The 21,821-nt window shown below is 35.4% G+C and overlaps 1 protein-coding gene across 1 annotated transcript in view; it reads right to left on the minus strand.

Moving 5' to 3' along the window:
* Nucleotides 1-1,891: 1,891 nt before the first annotated feature.
* Psip1 (PC4 and SRSF1 interacting protein 1) overlaps nt 1,892-21,821 on the minus strand; it is a 35,916-nt gene continuing 15,986 nt past the window's right edge. The window contains exons 6-16 of the mRNA XM_051188122.1: nt 21,286-21,348; nt 14,910-15,006; nt 13,942-14,017; nt 12,103-12,328; nt 10,116-10,234; nt 7,540-7,595; nt 6,769-6,839; nt 6,457-6,558; nt 6,134-6,347; nt 5,110-5,221; nt 1,892-3,320 (exon numbers count right to left, since the gene is read on the minus strand). Of these exons, the coding sequence (XP_051044079.1) occupies nt 3,260-3,320; nt 5,110-5,221; nt 6,134-6,347; nt 6,457-6,558; nt 6,769-6,839; nt 7,540-7,595; nt 10,116-10,234; nt 12,103-12,328; nt 13,942-14,017; nt 14,910-15,006; nt 21,286-21,348 (1,197 nt within the window). The 3' untranslated portion in view covers nt 1,892-3,259. The remainder of the gene's footprint in view (nt 3,321-5,109; nt 5,222-6,133; nt 6,348-6,456; nt 6,559-6,768; nt 6,840-7,539; nt 7,596-10,115; nt 10,235-12,102; nt 12,329-13,941; nt 14,018-14,909; nt 15,007-21,285; nt 21,349-21,821) is intronic.

A 21,821-nucleotide genomic window follows, 5' to 3' on the forward strand; every position in this document is an offset into this window, starting at 1 on the left:
CTGCCTCCTTACTGTAACAATATAGAAAGAAGAAAACTGCTAGACAAATTCTATCAAATACTTTGTGCAAACTTTTAGGATAGGAAATGAACAGTTTATAATAACAAAGACTTTTAACCATTACTTTCTCTGTCCTAGGTTTTAAATTCAGCTGAATCTTCTTTTAGATGTCTAAGAACAAATAATTACCTTATATAAAAAAAACAAAAAAACAATGAAGCCTACACAGCTCTTTAAAGATTGGGAAGTTTAAAGACGTGAAGCATGTTTCATGGACTTAAATGTCACAAATCCATTATGGCGACTGACATGGAGATGACAAGTGCCTGCATGTGGTATGTCTGGAGCATTACTGTTGAGTACTGTAGCCAACACAGGGTACCATTTACTCATCAAAGCTAAGTTACAATGCACCTTAATTTCTTACTTTTCTGTAGTGACTGGTGTTAACATTAAATACACTGAAATTCCTAGAGTAATATGGCAGTTCATGTGGATATTTCACTAATGTTCATACTCTCCAAAAGTAAATTCCAGAAGTTAGTTATCCCTAATGCATAATAGACAAAGATGACAGATAACAGATAAACCACAGTATTTATTAAGAATGCTATTCTACTTCTTTTTTACCAAAAGTTCACATACTTTCCATTTCTTTGATGGTGGAAATAAGGAAACACTAACCAGGTTACTGCAATTATCAATTATGTAGGTATTCCAACTAGTTTACATAAAGAATTTCAAATTTATATTTACAAGCTCTAAAGCCCTTGACTTGAGTTTTTCTTTATGCCATTATTAAATACAACATAATAAATTTCATGTGTCACTTTAAGGACAGAGGTAAATATGAATGGCACAACTTTATCAGTGAACATTCTGTGGATATACCTGCAAAAGATCGCTGTATAGAAAATAGCTGTTTCCTCAAGCATCTTGCTTATGCTTCACAATTCTTTTAAGGATAATTACACCTTGTAATTTTACAGGAGTCATCCCTAGTTGTTGGAGAATTACACAACACAAACTTAAGTACATTTTTTAGTAATTTCTTCATTTTTTAAGGGTCTCAAACTACAATTTTGCTATTTGCAGTAGATAGTTTATTCTCTGACCAATGGAATAAAGTTTGTTAACTGAAATCTTTGATCTGCATTCAGGAGTAGATGGCAGACTCCATCTTCACCTGGCATTTTTAATCAGGTAAGTGGCTATGAATAGGAACATTTTTAGTGTACCACATCACTGTCATGGTAAAAATCTTTCATGCTGTAGAATTCCTAGCTAGAATAGCAAATATGGTCTAATGAGCTCTGCACATACTGTTTATAAATATAGACTTACAATCAGAATCTCTCATTAAGGTGAGGCATCTGAAATGGACTCAAACAGCTGAGAAAACTAACATTCAAAATAGGTATCCATACATGCATATACACATGAGTAGTATACAGTGGGAGAGGTGGCTATCACACTGAATAGATCTTAGTTCAGATGTGGATTTAACTAAATTTTTTGTTTATAGAATTTGAGAGTGATAGCTTGCCTGCAAATAAGCCCTATGACAGACAATGCCAAGATTAGAAAGAAGACAGCTGTGCTTCAAAAGAACATATACAGTCAAAGCAAGACAGCCCACCCAAGAAGGTACATAAACTAGGAGAGTGCTGCTAATGTTCTGGGGCTAAGTATGCTATAGCTTCTTGAAGCTTAATAATCACCTGTGCTTAGAAAGAAAAGGGAAATCAACACAAGGCAAGTGACTGCTTTCCTGAGGTTACTACTAACAGGGTCTCAGCAATAGCTAAAGGGGACACTACCTCCTTAGCAGGAAGCATAGAATTTTTTCAGTAATTCTTCTCAATTAGCAGTAATAATAATTTACTAAGAGTTTGGTAGAAAAATTTTTAATTAAAACAAGTTTACACATTTGACACTTATGGCTTAACTAGAATAATTTTTGTCCAAGTTAAAATTGTACTACGGACAAAACAGAAGACTGGTGTATATATAACATACAGCATTTGCCCAAAACAGTAGTTCAATCATAAGAGGAAAAGTCCAATTATTGATTAATTCAAAATTCTTTTCATAAGTGAAAACAAATATCTGAGAAATCAAGATCAGTATAATCAGACCACACACAAACACTGGTATTAAGTCACTTTCCCATTAAATTTCAAAGCACAGTAATGAACTTTTCCTACTGGAAACCAATAACTGACGTGATTATTCAGAATACCTTTGAAATGCTATCCCTTAATTTAACAGACTGTGATAGTCTACATTTGTGCATATGGACTATCTAGTTACTACTTTGAAACACCTGATGTTTCTACCTTTTACTTTTGTAATCCTGTGATGTCTGATACAGAAACTAAATACCAATCCCTTGTTTTCAATTATGTTAACTTCCTTATTTATATTTACCACTTAAGCATCATGGGTTGATTACAATTTAAAAAAAAGGGGGGGGGCACCTTAATGTGTGACCTTCTTAAAGAGTGCAAGATTTAAAACAAGTTTTAGGTTGTTGTGACTAGTAAATATTGTAAATGAACTTTCTATATATACCCAGTCTGTTCTCTTTAGTTCTGACTCCAATGAATTCCCAGACCTAAAACTAAATTACTTTCAAAAATTAACAGATTTGTACCTTCTAAAACAATCATTTGGATGTCTAGTTGTCATACAGACTACACATTATTACAAAGAAGCAAGTTAATGCAGCACAATAGACTGAGGTTAAAGTCAACTTGTGATAAAAAGGAGTGAGTGCTTAGAAGTAACATTCATTTTATCAACCATAAAAATGCTCAACTTCTAAAAAACCCACAAACAGTGGAAAGACAGTCTGGTAAATCCAAGATTTGTAAAAACTATGCACAAAACCCACAGTATTTGGGAGAAAAGGAACAATTTATACAAGTAGCAGTTTGAAAATGTAACTGGCCTACTACCAATTACACATGAACACACACACTAACCAGAATACACTAGTCATGTCTACAAAGCAGGCGAACCTTTCTAAGTAGGTTTCCCTCACACTTGAACTGGATGGAGCTGTTAATACTGCACACAGAAAATTAGTAATAATTTTTACTTTTACACAAACATAAAGGGATTTTCTTCCCCTAAACTACTTAAAACCTCAAAACCTATGCTTATAAAAATTTAACCCTTTCAGCAGCTTAAGTATTTCAAAATGAAGCCACTCACAACAGACTTCACATATTCTTTACACCCCACAACTGCCAACCTAGTTATCTAGTGGTGATTCCTTCAGAGATAATTCAGCCTCTCTCTCTTCTCCAGATGACCTAAAATAAAGGGAAAAAAGAAACCTGTTACAATAAGGTCTAGGGTTTTCTCTTGAGGAAAAAAAAGTCCCATTAAAAAAAAAAAGAAACACTAAGCATATCTAAAGTTAAAGTAATACACAGATCTGGTGAGAAACTAGATCTGGCACTAACTTTTAAGATAAATTTTATTTAAACATAATTTGTATCTGTGATGACAACATAAAATAAGAACTAGACAAATATCTAAATGATGTATCTTTATTCTATGTGCATTTGGTGTTTTGTCTGCATGCATGTCTGTGTGGGTGTTGGATCCTGGAGTTACAGACACTTGTGAGCTGCCATGTGGATGCTGGGAATGAAACGAGCGAGGATCAGCGCTGCAAACAGCATTCAGTGCTCTTAACCACTCAGCCATCTCTTATTTAATAAAATAAGATAGTGGCTGTACCTGTGACTTTTTTTTTTTTTTTTTTAATTCTAACAATTCAAGAAGATGTTAGGGTCACTAGCTAATAAAGTTCAATAAAAAATTGTATTCTTTCAGTAGTTCTCAATTGGAGAACTACAAATTCAAGGCTGACCTGGGGAATGTAGGGAGACATTGTCTCAGTAAACTTTTTAGGGTATTAGGGATGAAACAGTGTCACTATGTAGCCTGCATTCTATTACCTGGTGCTAAGTATTGAACTCGGCCTTAGCCAAGAGTTTCTCTGTGGTGTTGGAGGCTGTCCTGGAACTACCTTTTGTAGACCAGGCTGGTCTCAAACTCACAGAGATTTGCCTGCCTCTGTCTGCCTCCCGAGTGCTGGGGTTAAAGGTGTGCGCCACTACCGCCCAGCTGCTGTTGTTATTTTTTAAGGTACTTTCACTAGTTTGTTCAGGATGACCTCAAATAAACGTATGAGTACTCTTTCTGATGTTCCTCTGAACACCGGAAGGGAGCACCAGCCATCATGTGGGTGCTGGGAATTGAATCCGGGTCCTGTGGAAGTGCAGCAAGTAAGCTTAACCACTTGAACCACCTCTCCGGTTCATCCTGACTTTGTGATTCATAATTTAAGGCTGATATAGTGGCACCCACCTTTAATCCCAGCACTCTAGAAGCAGACTTACCTGAGTTCAAGACTAGCCTAGTCTACATAGCAATTTCAATAACAGCCAAGGATGCAAATTACAAAGTGAGACCTTTGTCTGAAAGGGAGTGTTAAACAAAAAAGAGAACTATTAACTATCACTCGGACATAGGGCTCAGTGATATAGTGTTTCCTTAGCATGGTTGAGTCTTAGGGAGGACTTTGGAACAGTATTATTGTGCTGAAATTATGAATTAAAAATAAATAAAGCCAGGTGGTGCTTTCACATCTTTAATCTCACCCAGCACTTGGGAGGCAGAGGCAGGCATCTGAGTTTGAGGCCAGCCTAGCCTACAGACTGAATTCTAGGACAGCCAGAGCTGCACAGAAACCTTGTCTTGAAAAGGAAAATAAAAATGTATTAGTCAAGGACAAGGGTAGTACCAACAACTGGGAAAGCCAAAGCAAGAGGATCTCTAGAAGCCACACTGAACAAGACCCTTCAAATTTTCCATTTTTTTTTTTTTTTTTTTTTTTTTAATGTGTATGAATGTTGTTCTTGGATGTACATCTCTGTACCATGTGACTGACTGGTGCCAAAAGGCCAGAAAAGGAAAGTGGATGCTCTGGAATTGGGGTTAGACCACTCTGAGCTGTTATATGGGAGCTGGGAATGGAAGTCCATCTGAGCCATCTTGACAAAGATCCATGACTTTTCTTACTGCCCTTACTTTTTCTTACTGCTGGCCTCGTGGCTGTCTTTGCTTTCTTCATTACTGTCACCATTATGTTGTGGATGACTACTGTCTTGAGTGTCAGATCCTCCATTTAAGGTCTTTGAACCTTTAGAATATAAAACTGTTAGCACATACAAAATAATACACTAAATTATCTTAAATATTCAAGGTCATAGCATGTAGTGTTATTTTTTAGAGAATTAAATCTTATATTAAATAGGATTTTAGAGCAAAAGGTGCTCAAAATATTCCAACTGACATGACCTTATCATTTTCCTGTAAAACTTACTAATAAGTCTCTAAGGGAATCTAATAAGCCAAAGAGTTTTTCTTGTTTTGTCTTGAAGGATTGATTTTTACCACAATGATATGCCAATTATGGTGGAACCAGCAGTGTTATATCTTGACCATAAGACTCAGTTTCATATACATAACTGTCATCTTATTCCTGGCTCCATCTATGCTACTATTAAGTGTAACAATTAAGTCATATAATATTACTTAATACAGTGCACAACATGCTCAGAGTAACTAAGCAACACTGAAAACCTGATGGCTATGATCAGAAAGAAACAAGCAATATCTTAGGCCCCAACTACAATGCAGCAGCTCTGGTTGTATGACTACTGTACATTGTTATTTTTTGGCAAATGAGAAGAAATGTTGGTTCTCTAGAAGACATTCTGATGCACAGCTTTTAAAAACTTTCCCAAAAACTAAACTGTCATTAACAATGGTTTTGATGGAAGTTTTACTGCTCTAGTCCTTCAAAACGCCCTACACAACATCATACCAGACTGTGTACAAGTACTCTGAGTTAATATAATCTCCACTGTTAATACTGATAATCATCTTGACTAAGAAACATTTCAGCTGGTTCAAGGTCAATAAATAAATATACAATGTAAAGTGGTTTCAATAACCACTTTTTCTTATATATGTAACAAAACCATTACAAAAGTAGTCCTAGCCAACAATTGACAAGTGGGAAACCCAGCTTAAAGTTATTAGCACATACCTGTTTGTTCCTTTTCTAGCTTTTTGTTTGGCCCTTTCTTCCCTTGATCTTTGGTTTTATTTGCTTCCTCATGCTGTCTTTGTTCAGCAAGGGATTTGTTCAGCACTTGGGTGATGACTGAATCTCCTTCACCAACCAAAAACATGTTCTTAAACTTGTTATATAACATTGTAGACTTTTCCATGATAACTTGACTAACTTTGAACCGCCGTATCTGAGAAAACAAGTCATAATTATTTTTCCTAATTAATTTACTTACACTTTTCCTTAAAAATGAAGAAATGAGAAAAGATGTGAGATTTACAGGTCTTAAAACCACTTACTTTCTTCAGGGTTGTGATCATCTCTGTGTGTTTCTGAGCTTGCTGCATTGTTACCTGAAGTGAAGCAAGTTCATCCAGTGCCTCAATGCATCTGTTCACATCCTTCATGACAAAACAGCAATTTCATAACTGTTAATTACCAATGTATCTATATAATCCACTTCTGAAGATATTTTTAAAGCTCTTAAGGCAGTAGGTACAAAAATGGCCAGGTATGGTTCCTTTTATCTTAAATTTACACACTTTAAGTCATGTGAGGAAATATATCAAGCTATTAAAGCAGTGCATTTTTAAATGAGGTTAAACACTTACTAGATTATCAATTTTGAGTGAATTTTTAATTTCAGCATGTATCCTTTGAAGTCGAGAATCCATTGATGTTTCTATAAATTGAAATATGTGAAAAACAGTAAATACTTTTTCCCCACACCACATCTCTGTACAGTCTAACAAATAAAAGAAATGGTGGTTGCAAAGTTTTCTTAGTAATCTTTTAAGAAGCCCATATAGATGAATAGTGTAAGAAATTACTTACTAAATTTAATATATGGTCTGGAGAAGAAAAATGCAGCATAAAAGCTCAAAATTTTAGCACTATGCTGCATTTTGTCTCTAAGCTCCTGTGTCCCAGATGATGAACATGTCAGCTCTTCTGTTTCACCTTACCCATTGTTAAAATGCAAGCTATTTATAAAAATGGGTAAACCTCCAGTGCTTAGCAGGGTTGCAAAACTGATACCAGATGAGCATTAAAATATACAGACATTAGCAACTTTACTTTAGTTGCTTAAAATGCAATTCAATGTAGAACCAGTAGACTTGAAAAGGTATGTTTATAGGATATAAGAACACAAGATGGAATTCCAAAACTCACTTTTAAATTGTTGACTTTAAAAATCTTTTAATCTATTTACTTTGGTTTTTTTAAGTCAGGGTCTTACTTTGTATCCCTGGTTTCCCTGGAACCTGGTTCTCCTGGCTGTGCCTCATTAAATGCTTGGATTACAGGCATGTGCATCACACCCAGCTTACATAAACTTTCTTTGTGTAATTTTGTATGTCTTAGAAAGTAAAATAACTAACCTCGCTTCTTCTCCACTTTCTTAACTTCTGGCTTCTTTCCTTCATCTTTATTCTGCCTATCAAATGTTAACACAAATATTTCAAAACACTGGAACTTTGTGACTGACGTTAGCAGATGCCCATATTCCCTTATGTAAAGGCTTAAAAAAATGTTCCTTAAAAATGATAAATCAGTCTACAACACAGGACACTGACTAGTTTCTAGAACTATGCAGTGCTACATTATTAGCATAAATACATGCAAAACTCAAACAGTCTAACTTAGTCTCTCAGGGACTTTGAAGCTATCACAGTGAAATATGACACTAAAAATCCAATTTCAAGATCACTGGCCAAATAAGCCAAAATGGGAAGTGAATACCTATAAATGCTTAATGGATTTTTATAAACTTCTTTTCCTATTTTTTTAAAGCATATTAAAGTAGACCAATTAAATTGTTCCCCACATCTCCAAAGGGCAGGTAATTCAAGGGACTTTGAAATTAGCTTCAGTAGAGATTAGACCTGCTTTAAGCTGATACTGTGGATTTTATTTTAAAATGGGAGAGGATGCCATTATTATCAAACTAAATGACATCCGCTGATATTTACATACCATTTCATAAATGAAAAAGAACCATATTACTAACAAAAATAACCTTTTAAATTAGAAATTTTAATTTCTAGTACCTTGGCTTGGCATTCAGGCCCTATTATGAACCAATTAAAATAGACAAGAACAAAAAATACCTAAAAATCAGGTTTTTTTTTTAAAAAAAAACTTTATTTTAAAATTTTGGTTACAGTTTCATTTTCTTAACAAGTCTAATGTTTAATCTCTCAGGATTAAAAAAAAAACAAGACTAAAGAATTTAACAACAAAAGAATTTCAAGGGTAGGGCACAATTGCCCCATTTTCAAGAACGTAATAGCTATTCCAGTTTAACACCTAGCTTCAAAACAAAATGAGTTTTCATATTTTCTAAATGAAATAATGTACAACCACCATCTTCATCTATGTTTGTTATAACTTTCAAACACAAAGCTTCATTTTAAGCTTGGTTTAAAAAAAAAAACAGGAATGATGGCCAACCTTAATATGTAGTGTGTACCTTACAGGATATTTTGTTAACAATCATAACACAGTTAATAATGCCATTAATAATGAAGTCCTCAATTTAGAATCTGGAACATTTCTTCCATCAAGGGGGGGAAGGGGAAATTCAGTCCAATGAGTCTGTCTCAAGATCTTCATCGCTTGTATGCTCCACTTGTATTCTCTTTTCAGTTACTGGATTAATGCTTTGAGCCCAAAATGAGATATATTTTTTATTACTGTAGATTACATGTTGTTTGGCTGGGAATACAATACAATAAACTTTATTTTGCATAATGCATTTCACACAAGTTGCATCTGAAATGCTTTACAGAGCAAAACTGTCCAAGTACAAAGTTTTGTAATAACAGGAGAAGGAAAGAAAACACAAATATTAGAATTTGAGAAAGTTACATTGGAGGACATTCAAAAGAAATTGAAATACAAAAAGATTATCTTGAAGATTCTGAAGAAGGATTGGGCTAGATTTACTAAGCAACAACTAATTTATGCCTTAAGTCAGGGAGCACAGTTAAAAGCAACAACAGTCACAGTTATTCAGTGAAGAGAAAGGACAGGAATAACGGCATTTACAGATATGCCCAAGGTCTGGCATTTTAATCACGTTTAAACTCCCTCAAGCAACTAAAGTGCTCTGTATCCTCCAAACAGCTACAGAAGCAGAGACAATGTATCTATAAAGATATTCAGCTTGCAGATGCATCATAAAAGCTAAAGAAAACTGTTTTTACTATTTGTCACACTATCTTAGTGACCTACAACATGTTTTCAAAATCATCTCACTAGCAATAAAAAGCACTGTTTTCTGACACTTTATAAACCAGGAAAAGTATCAGTCTAAAAGAGTCTAATGATAAACTAGGAAGCAGCTTTATGATAAAACATGAAGCCTAATTATCATAGCATGACTATGCCTTGTACTGACAAAATGTATACAATAAAGGAGGAAGACATTCCTCATGGTAAATGTATATTGTTTCCAAGTGTCAAAATGTAATTCAAAGTTAATTCATATTGTACACATAAAATGCAAGCCCTGCAAGCCTTTGGGTTTACTTTTATCGGCTTCTGGGTTTCCAACTGTGCTTCTGTTATTTTTACTAATTTCTATACAGGCCTGCTGGTGGTATGACAAATACAATTATTTCCTGTATTCTTCCTCCACCAATATTTTCATCATTTTATGTTTAACATGTTATACAAAGAAATAGAAGATAAGTACTCTGTAAAACACTAACAAAACCTAACTGCACTTTCACTTTAAATTACAAACAGTTCACAGGAGGACTACCTCAGTGAATTTCACGCTTTAAGAAAATAATAAGAGCCTGAAATAGCACATAGGGAGGATTTTTCTAAGATGGGAAATTGTTTCAAAAGACTTCATGAAGCCTGGAAAATGAGAGTCTACTTAAAAACTTTCATACTACTCTTTTTAAAAAAATTAATCTAAGATTTATAGAACTAAAAGAACACTTACTGCTCAGTTTCCATTTGTTCCTCTTGCTTGCGTTTCCGCTCTGCAGCTTCTTTCTCATGTTGGCCTTTCAGCAAGTTCCTTCTGTGAGCAGTCTGGAAGTTTCTTCCACCCTTTCTCTTCTGTTTATTTGAAATAACAATCTTGGTTTTAAAAAAAGCAATTCTCCTTAAGCAGCATGACCACACCTTAACCCTTCCCTGACAGTGGCTATTAGCCTGCTACCCTCCTGTACAAGTGAGCCTATGGCTAAAAGGATAACAAGCTATTTGTATTTTAACTTGATAACTGTGAAGCTATGGAATTAAGGTTTTTGGCTTTGAGCAGTGTATGGTAACACACACCATTAATCTCAGTACTAAGGAGACAGAGGCAGGTGCCCAATGAGTTCATGACCAGTCTGGTCTGCAGATTGATTAGCCAAGGTTGTATAGTTAGATCCTGTCTGGAACCCACCCCAAAATTAAAACTTGCTTTCTAAAATATTCAGACAAATCAGATATAAAAGCTCATATACCTCAGGACTATCCACAAAGATAGAGCTAATAAAATGCAATGGCATCTAAATAAAATTACACTTCATAAAATCTTACAATTTCATGTATAAATTCTATGTCTTTGCTACTCATGGTCATCTAGATTATCTACAACTTCTACTTACATATCTGGGTTAGTAGAAGTATGTTAATTTCTAGAAATAAAATTTCAAATGAGTCTTTTATATTAACAAGTGGAGTTCTATTAGGAAAGATAAACCCATGTAAACTTTCACAAAAATAAATGCTCACCGCATAAGAATTACACTATGTATTAAGAAGCAAGGAATCTATGAATTTGAGGACAGCCAGAGAAACTGTATTGGGGGGGGGAGAGCAAGGAAAACCTTTTTAAAAACTATTAACAAGCAAAGCATGGTGGCAAGCACTTTTTAGTCAAAGCACTCAGGAGGCAGAGGCAGGCAGATCTAGGAGTTTGAGGCCAGCCTAGTCTACAGAGGGAGTCCCAGGACAGGCAAGACTACGGGGGGGGGGGGGGGGCCTACCTTAAAAAACTTTAAAAGAACAAAATTACAAAGTATTTGGGGAAGTGGCTCTGTGGATTAAATGCTTTCAGTTCAAGAATAAATAATGTAAAAGCTGGGTATGACTGCACACATCTGAAACAGCTGGAAGGGATGGGGAACAATATCACAGGTAGAAAAAAAGCTGGCTGGCCAGTTAGTCTACAGATTCAGTGAGACCCTATCTCAAAACATAAAGTGACGGGGCTGAATATGAATTGATAACACTGTTGACAACATTTAACTGCTCTGACAGAGGACCCAGCCTCAACTTCTAGCACCTACATGGAGGGTCTATTACCATCCACATCTCCAGTTCAGAGGATCTGATGGCCTTGTCTGACCTTTGGAGATACCAGCACACACATACATCCAGGAAAAGCAATCACACATGAAGACAACATAAAAATAACAATGAGTGATGGTGGTGCCAGTTCTTGGGAGGCAGGGGCAGATTGTTCTGAGTTTAAGCCAATCTGGTCTACAGAGCAAGTTCCAGGACAGCCAGGGCTACAAAGAAACCCTGTCTCAAAATTCCACCCACACAAAAAAATTAACCTAATGTGGAGCTAGGGAGATTGTTCAGCAGTTAATGTTCCTGGTATGTAAGCAACAGGATTTAAGTCTGTATCCCCCAAAGCCCAAAATTTCAAATAATTGTGGTCCACCCATAAGTACAGCCTTGGTAGGCAAATACAGGTCATCCCCAGAGCAAACTGCCTACCAAGATTAGGGTTTGCTTGAGAAACTCTTCTTAAAGAATCAAGTCAAAAGCATCTGAGAAAGATAACCCACATCCACCCAAGGGCACATGCAAACCATACAAGTACAAAAGTACACAGAAAAAGGACACCTGATTATCACAAGTGTGCTATTTTGAATATATACAAACATACCATAAAAATGGGGAGGGTATGAATATGATTCTACCTTTTCACCTTCTTGATCATCTTCATCTTCTGAATCAGAGGTTGATGTAACCCCTGGTTTAGCTAAATTTTTCCGTTTAGATTCCACTTCTTTCTTCCCCTCTTTCTTATCTGGTTCTTTTCTTGACTTATCCTCTTCCTTTTGACTTTCTTCTTCCTTTTTTAGCTGCTTTTTAGGTTGTTTTTCCTCTGGCCCTTTTTTTTTACTTTTGTCTTCATCAATAACCCTATGTTAGAGCACAACAATGGAAGATGAACTTTTATGTATTGTATTCATTTATAATTTTTCTTTTTTCAAAGACTTATTTGTATTTATGTATGTGTTTATACGTACAGAGGTAAGCATACTTTTAACATCTGAGCCATTTCTTCAACCTTCATTTATACTCCCTTATTCTTCCAGAGGGCCTGGGTTCAAATCCCAGCAACCTAGTTCCCATTTAGTAAAATTATATTTTACATATTTATAACAGTATTGGTTTTAGGGGCTGGAAAGTGGCTTCATGGTTAGTAATGCTGACTGCTCTTCCAGAAGGCACGGGTTCAATTTCCAGCACCCACAACTCTAATTCCACCTCACAGAGAAATACATGCAGGCAAAACAACACACTTGGTTTAGAAATAAAATCAGTCATTTGTAGGGACTGAAAAGCATATAATGGTAAATATATGACCAGTTACTTTTATTAAGCAAACCATGAAAGCCACAGACTTAAGGAATAGTGACAATTTTTTAACGGCAAGTAAAAATTATGTATTAAATACATATCCAAATACCAAGAAATGGATACACAAATATACACACAGTCTTGGCCAAAAGAACTTGTTGTGTGTTTGTTCCACTGCCATTTTTCTTTGTTGCTGTTCATTTTTAACAGCTAGCTTGGAAATAAAGCTCTTTTTAGTGTCAAGTTTTGGTTGAAAAGTACAGCCCTCCAGTAGTATTATTCCTGAATCAATAATCCTTCAAAGAATCAGTTCAGGAGTGGAAAGATGGATTAATGGTAAGAATACTTGCTCTTTCAGAAAACTAGAGTAGAGTTTGGTTCCCAAGGCAACCTCAGATGGCTCACCATTATAAACTTTGTTCCAGTGGATCTGATACCCTAGTCTGACTCTAAGAGCACCTGGGCATATGGGCATGTGTACATGCCAAATGCTACCATACAGTGTTGTTTTATTTTTTAATCAGTTGTTTTTGAAACAGGGTTTCTTTGTGTAGCCCTGGCTGGACTTGAACTCACAGAGATCAACTAGCCTCTGCCTCCAGAGTGCTGGGACCAGAATCATGCGTCACACCAGCCCTGCTTAGTAAATCCACCGATAATTGAGTTTAGATACAATCATCATTTCCTAAATATTATATCCCTTCTCAAGTTGGGAAAAGATGATTGGGGGGGGGGCAGCAAACCACTTCTTGCTTTAGTAACTGAATACTTAGCATTCTAAAATTAATTTTATACTATTTAAAAAAAATATGTATGTATGTATGTATGTATGTATGTATGTATGTATGTAACATAAAAAGGTAGTATTTGAATTCTACTTTGGGTATAAGCTGCCCAGAAATTTCTCCAGCAATCTACCCTGCCCCTTTTATCCTAACATTACCAAAGTTTGTTATCATACCCCAAAAATAAGGTTAATAACCAAATTTACAATCCCAAGAAATCCCGTTTATACTAACCTCCATTCTAATTTCACAAATATCAGAATAGCAATAGAAGCAAATACTATATATAACATATGCACACCAAAAAAAAAAAAAAAAAAAGAACACAAGTTTTCTACTTATTTACAGAGGCCTCAATAGCTAATTTTATATTAAAAATAAACTCACATGTCACTCTCTGAAGGACAGGGCTGTTTTACCACTTTAGGTCTGCCTCTTGGTTTTGGAATCTTGACTTCAGTAGCTAATTTTCAAATAGAAAGAAAAAATACAATTTCCCTTTTAAATGCAAAGCATTATATAGAATACAAAAGTTGTATAATATATAAAAAGTATTATTTAAGGGTGTAACTAGTAACCCCATGCATCAAGAAAGTGAAAATTTAATGCATTTACCATAAATTTCCATTTGTCCTTATTATATTTGACAGATTAAAAACTGAAAGAAGTGGAGGAAAGGGAATCTATCCTCAGTAAGTAATATATAAAAGAATAAATTTTGAAATATGTATATATTTTTTAAAAACCATTTCATTGCTGTTTAAACAAGTATGAGAAAACAATATCATTTATTCAGAATTCATATTTCTATAATAGTTTTTATATATTTTACATATATATTTGGAACTTTGTATCAGTATTGACCAAAATCTTTATTATCACCAATTTGGTTCATTATAATACTACAAATCATATAAATAGATTTTAATTTCTTTCTTTCCCAATCTTGAAATTCCCTTAACAATTTTCAGTAAATATCCTATTATGAGGTAGGAAAAAATGGCTCTACTCTGTTTGATTTTTTTGTTTTACTCTGCCAAATTGTTAAATCAATACTAAACAAATATCCTATCGGAATGATTTTCTGTTTGTTTCGAAATAGGGTCTCTCTGTGAAACAGTCCTGTTGTCCTGAAACTCACTGTAAATAAGGTAGGCCTTGAACTCAGAGATCCGCCTCCCTCTGCCTCGTGCTGGGATTAAAGGTGTATGCCATGTGGTAATGTTTTAAAGTGACACATGACTGTCTTTAATCAACTGCTTTTTATATTATTCAAAAACACTTGAGCCAGCAATGTTTTAATGGACTGGAAAATTAATCACAAGCTAAGAAGTATTTAAAGTCTAATGGTCTACCTGCAGGTCGTCCTCTCTTAGGACTTGCTTTCAAGTTAGCAGAAGCTGTTGCTGCAGCCACCATTCCTGCTTCTTCACTTTCCACTTGTTTTTCAGCCTGAGTCACAAAATTTTAATTAACTTATTTAGCAAAACCATATAATAACATAAATATCAGCATACTTTCTATATGATTTTATTACTTTTGAACAATAAAATTATGAGTATCACCTTTTTTTTCAATAACCCTTTTAAAAATTCCTATTTGAAAAAATAAGGGTAACATTTTTTTGATGAGAACCAAAGTATAATGCAATTATGCAGTTAACAAATCACACTGCTGTTTTTAATTCATTAATTTTGCTAATATACAGTTGCTTCATCTTTCAACTGAGACAGACATCTGATATTCTCTTATAGGAGCCACTTTTATTTTCTCATAGAAACCTTTCCAAACTACAAGGCTGAAAAGTTAATGTGCCCAAACTACAATCAGTTATTACTGACTTAAAGCATTTTGGGAAAATATAAGGGTAAGAACCACATATTAGACATGAAATGAAAACATTAGGAGATACATGGTAGTGATTATAATTGCAAAAGGAGGAACAATTAAAGGATGTAAGAACAGACATTAAAGAGCCACTTGAACTTAATTATTACCTGTGCCTACCTAAGAAAGAGCAAGATTGTACCCCAAAACATGTAGAATCCAACTTGATTAATTAAAATTCAATATATTTTCAAAAAAATTAAATGTATTTACCTTTGGTCTTTAGTAAGAAACACCATTCCTTTTGTTACTTCCAATTGAGGGGAAGGACAGAAATATACAGCCAAGAACATGCAGTGGTGGTGCATGCCTTTAATCCCAGCACTTGGGAGTCATAGGCAGGAGGATCTCTGTGAGTTCAAGGCCAGCCTGGTCTAAGAGAGAGTTCCAGGACAGGCTCCAAAGCAATACAGAGAAACCCTGTCTCAAAACAACAGAAGGGCATTTGCCACCAGGGTTCCCCCAGCTCGATCTACCTTTTAAATCAATGATGCCCAGATTAGATAAGGCTCTATTTCTGAGAATTTATGAGTAATGCATACTCAAAATATTAAAACTGACCAAAGGTTACTTTTTGCTTGTCCTAAGAAACAAAAGAAAAATTGCACATTAAGAGCTGGGGTTAAGACTGATCTGGATCAGCTAGGCAGTAGTGGTGTATGACTTTAGTCCCATCACTGGAGAGGCAGAGTGCTATCTCAGTCTAGAGTTAGTTCCAGGACAACTAGGGCTGTTACACAGAGAAACCCTGTCTCAAGGGGAAAAAAGAAAAGACTGAACTGGACAGCCAGGGCTATTCCACACAGAAACTCTGTCTCCAAAAACCAAAATTAAAAAAAAAAAAAAAAAAAAAAAAAACCAAATCCAAATATCCTGTAACCCCATGTTAAAGAACCAGACAACTATATTTCCATAAAGCTCCTCAAGTGCCAAAGGTGAAACTCTTTCTACTGCTAACTTGGTAAAGGTCAAAGGTACTTCAAAGTTAGGTTCAAACAGATTGAACAGCTCTTCAGGCCAAAAGGAACTTAGTCACTTACCCTTTCTGCATTTGGAAATAAGTCGAAAGCAAGTAAGAATTACAGGTACAATGGATCATTTGAGAAGATACCAATAGACAGTTAAGTGACATATTCATGAATAGTTAATACAATAAAAAAGATAAACTCTAACATTAAAAATTGGCCCTACCATGGATAGGTTTACAACTATTAGTGCAAAATCATGCAAGTAAAAACCATTTCTCATGAAAATATTTTGACCAAAGTACTAATTCAGTCATTTGAAATGTATGTATATCTTTAATATTCACATTTTAACTAGATTTTACTTAAAATGCTGGATTCCTCCTTTCTCATTACTATCCCAATATGCATCTGTATTATTTTTCTCTTTCCTAAAGCCATTCCATATGCATAATAGATTCATATTTGTTTCACAAATCCTGAACAAAGACTACTAAATTTAAGAAGCCTAGGAGGCAGGGTGGGATAGAGTACAAACATGAAACCACTTTCTGTATTTGAAGGTGACATCTCAGATCTGTTGTTTATTCTTTGACCTTCGACAAGTCCTGAATAGCTAACATAAACTTTTATCCATTTATCCATTGAACCAAAATCTTGATCTAAACTGAATGAGAAGAGGAACTACAGCTAAAAAGAATTCCCTTGATTTCCCCTGAGTCAAAGTGAGCGCATCTCTTCCTTTTAAATCAATCCCTTCAATCCACCTCACTATCAAATTTTCCTAGTTTTGCTAGGATTTTTACTGTTGTTTCACATTAAATGGTTCCCTTTATATATGCAAATCCTTGATGCTTTTACATTACTTTTCTATTCTCTGAGATTTCAAAAATAAGTTACCATTAAACATTTATTCTTCAATCTATTCATCTCACTTCTGTCCTAAGCACTTACCCTAAATGGAACTGAAATCTCCTGAATAAGCTAACTACCATACATCTCACTGGATCCTTTGTACTGAGCACTACTGTTTCCTGTTGCTTAAATGTAACTTCTGGTTTCTCTTGATCGGTCTTCCAGTCACCATTTTCAAGAGGCACCTTCCCTCAACTCCATTATATCCCATCACAGTTTTGGTTTCTGCACCTACCCCTCTAATATCTTACCTTTATACCAGTGGCTCTGTCGTTCCCTCTTTTGTACTTGTACTATTATAGGTATCTTCACTGCAATTCCCAAGTGTATTTAACATTTTCTTCTGACCCAAAACCAACTTGTCTCTGTCCATATCCCGTACACAGTCACTCAGGCAAACATCTTGGAGTCTTCATACAGTCTGCTCTTTACCTTCTATTTCATTTAGCTATCACTGAATTTCCAAGTGTTCTAAATCCCATCTCTCACACTAACCAAAATAAGTAACTTGGAAATAAGGCCTATGTCTATGGAATTCAACACGAACTCCTTAGAAAGGCCTTTTATGACCTACTCACGCTAAGCCACTGCTATGTCCCCTCACCTTGTTACAGGCATTTAAGCAAATACCAGGTGAATATCAATGTTTCATGTACACTGTACTGCAGTCTATTAGATATATGGAAATATTGTCTTAAAAAGAACAATGCACGGGTCTGGAGAGATGGCTCAGAGGTTAGCACTGGCTGCTCTTCCAGAGGTCCTAAGTTCAATTCCCAGCAACCACATGGTGGCTCACAACCATCTATAATGACTTCTGGTGCCCTCTTCTGGTGTGCAGATATACATGCAAGCAGAACACTGTATACATAATAAATAAATCTTGAAAAAAAAAAAAAAAGGACCAATGCACATAACTCAACTTAGGGAAGTTAGGATAGGCATTTAACTCAGGGACAGACCTCTTGCCCACCATGTGCAAGCACTGATTGAGTCCCAGCACCAAGAAACAAGACTCATTGGTTTAAAATGCTAGCAAACAGAGCTTTGGGTACCTATCCAGTGGTAGAATTTCTGACTGTAGCATGTTGAAAGCCCCAGGTTTGATCAACATGGAAAGAGAAGATCAAAATGCTGTTCACCTGTGCCTTCAGTAAGCCACATTGTTTTGCCAAATAGAGAGCCTTACATTGGTGTTGATGGCTACAACTTAACCAGCATGGTAGTTACTAAATGTAGTAGTACCTGTGGCACTTTCTTAAAATGAGACAAAAAAAAAAAAAAAAAAAATTGAATCTGTCCCATCAACTGATTTATTTCATGCACAAATGTTCCTTTGTACTATGCAGGAATCTTTTTTTTTTTTCAAAATAGCAGTCAACTATCTCAAAATCTGTTGCTGCTTTATCAGCCATGTATATAATATCCTAAATCCTTTAGTGTCACTTCAACATTTGCAGTCTCTTCACCAGGTGAGACTCTTATCAAGAAATCACTTTCAATGCTCCTCAACAAGTGTTAATTTATCCACAGGTAGGAAAACATTTTCACTGAGTATTTGCACATTTCATCATATGACAGCACCTCAACAACCAGGTGTGCGTCACTGAACATCTTTAGAAAGGACTCCATTTCCTCAGCAGTAGGACTCCACTGCAACCAAGCTGTGAACAGTTTCCATGTAGGCTTTCTGGTTTCATTTATAATGAAGAGGCAGGGTTCATTTAGTTTAAGTCCTAAATGGTCTAGGGTTTTCAAAATGGGTTCATTTTCAAGTCACTACATGCCCCAGACCCAGTGATCACACTGTCTTCTGAGGTTTTGAATAGAGACACTGAGTATATTCTTAGATGGCAACTTCTTCCAAAGTAAGGCTGTTTCCACTGAAGATTTCACTGAGTGTAGTCACAGTTATCTTACCTACATACGGGTAACTTAATGGAGCTTCTCAACGCCTGATACTTGCAGCTTTATGTTGTGCAGGCAGCTTCCTGCTATGCATCTCATGATCTGACCCATGACAGTTTCATCTGTTCATCTGTACTTTTCTCACCTCCCTGAGCCTAGCCTTGGATTGGCCTTTGGCTCAATCTTCTATCCTGACCATTAACACTTTCTCCTTAGCACCAATGAGTCTGTTGTACTTTCTTACCATTCCAGCATTCACTTGTCCTGCACTGTGAATTTTGTACAAGAACCTTTGCTTCTAATTTGCATCCGCAACTTGGCTTACAGGCCTAAGAAGTAGGTTTAGCTTTCAGCTTACTAACATGCCCTCCTTACTAAGGTTAATCATTTATAGCTATTAGTTTAAAGAGCTTGCCTGTGACTTTTTCTACCTGAAGACCTAGAAGCCTTTTATAAACTGACTAATCTCAGTATATATCTAAGACTGACAATGACCCATAGGGGAGTAGTCAGAACATGTATCAATTAAGGAAGTTGTCATATGTAAGCAATTTGTAACGCCTTTAAAAACTATCAAAGATCATTACACCACTTAACAAATATAACAAAATCTATATATAGAATTACTATAACATGACACAAAATGAACACATATTGTTGGAAAGACTAGTTCAACAGAGTTGCCACAAATCTTCAGTTTGTTAAAACTCTAGGTGGGCTGAACATGATGGCATAGGCCTTTAACCCCAGCATCCAGAAAGCAGAGGCAGACAGATCTCTATGAGTTTGGAGCCAGCCTGGTCCATACAGTGAGTTCTAGGACAGCCAGGGATACACAAAAAGACCTTGCCTCAACAAAACAAAACAAAAACAAAAACAAAAACAAAACAACAACAACCATTTTGTATTGCAGAGTACAATAAGCAAAGCTCAAAAAAAATGAAGCATTCCTGTTTTTATTTTGGTTTAAAAAAAAAAAAATCAGCAAGAAACCTGATTTATTCACTGTGCCAGTACAATCAATTCTAAAAATCTAACTTTCTCACTAATCTGATCTCATTGTCCTAATATAATTTCTTCTCATCACACTGCCTTAAAAGGGGAGTCACATAACATTTGGGATGATTCAATTATTTCCTATAATTTCAGTTCCTCAGAAAAACATTGTAATTTTACAGCCATTTCCATCCAACTTTAAAGCCTATCAATAATAAATTATGCATCACAAAGTCTTGAAATTTCACTGTATGCACCTGATATATACCCTCAGATGACCTGCTCCTTTCTTTCCCTATTGTTTAAAACTGGAAAGTTATTACATTAGTTGCCACATGTACACCAGAGGACAAAAAAGCCACTATTCTATTACTTCATGAGACATTAAATTCTACCTTTGGCATACAAACATCTAGAATGTAGTAAGTAGGATGAATCAAAGAAAGGTGTGAACAAAATAAACTAAAATGAATTAAAAGCCTATGAAATAAATACCAAGGGTATACTGTCATTGCCAATTTCATTTGACACAACAATAAACTAGCACAATGGACTACAGTCATGTATTAGTATTGAATCATATAAATATTTTACTTTATTAAATTATCAAGAATGTGATTATAAAGCTTGAGAGATGGCTCAGAGGTTAAGAGCATTGTCTGCTCCTCCAGAGGTCCTGAGTTCAATTCCCACAAGCACATGGTGGCTCACAAATATTTGCAATGAGATCTGGTGCCCACTTCTGGCCTGCAGACATACATGCAGGCAGAACACTATACATAATAAAAATAAATCCTAACAACAAAATAATGTGATTATATACTTTCCCTTTTATAGAAAAAAAATGAAGCAAAAGATTGAAAGCAATGAAAACCGGTTCACTTTTTATTTCCTTTCATTACCTCAGCTTAAAGTGAAGGGTACCATAGCTTTAAGTAACCAACTTACCCTTTACAAATACAAGGGCATAGATCAAGTGCAAATAAGTTTTCCTTTTCTCCATTTGTCCTCACACTAGGTAAAATTTCTTAAAATTCCTATGGTGTATTAAGGAAATTACCTTTCTCTTTCTTCCTCGCCTGGCAGCTTTTGGAGTGGTTATGTCGACTGCTTTAGTCACATCCTAAAACACAAAACAAAAACAGACAAAACTAGCAAAAGCCACAACTGAAATTGAATAGATTATACAAGAGTATGTAAGATATTTTCTTAAACTAAAAGTCACAAACACGCTTCACTGAAAGTGCTAGATGAAATCTCTTGGACTTTAGAATTATGAAGTCTTAGTATTACAGTGACAGCAACAATTAATATATTCAAAACAGACTACCTGCTATTTTCAGAAGTCTGAATATGAGTGGTTTCGATAGACTCATATATTTGAATGCTTAGTCATCAAGTATGGCACTGGGAGTGGGCTTTGAGGTTTCAGAAGCTCAATCCAGGCCCAGTGTCTCTCTCTTCCAGCTACCTCTAGATCTAGATGTGGAACTCTCAGATACTTCTCCAGCACCATGCTCCCATATCATGATGATAGATTAAAACTTTGAAACTGTAAGCAAGCCCCAATTAAATGTTTTTGTTTTTATAAGAGAT

This window comes from Phodopus roborovskii, unplaced genomic scaffold, assembly GCF_943737965.1.
Source record: "Phodopus roborovskii unplaced genomic scaffold, PHOROB, whole genome shotgun sequence".
Lineage (NCBI taxonomy): Eukaryota > Metazoa > Chordata > Mammalia > Rodentia > Cricetidae > Phodopus > Phodopus roborovskii.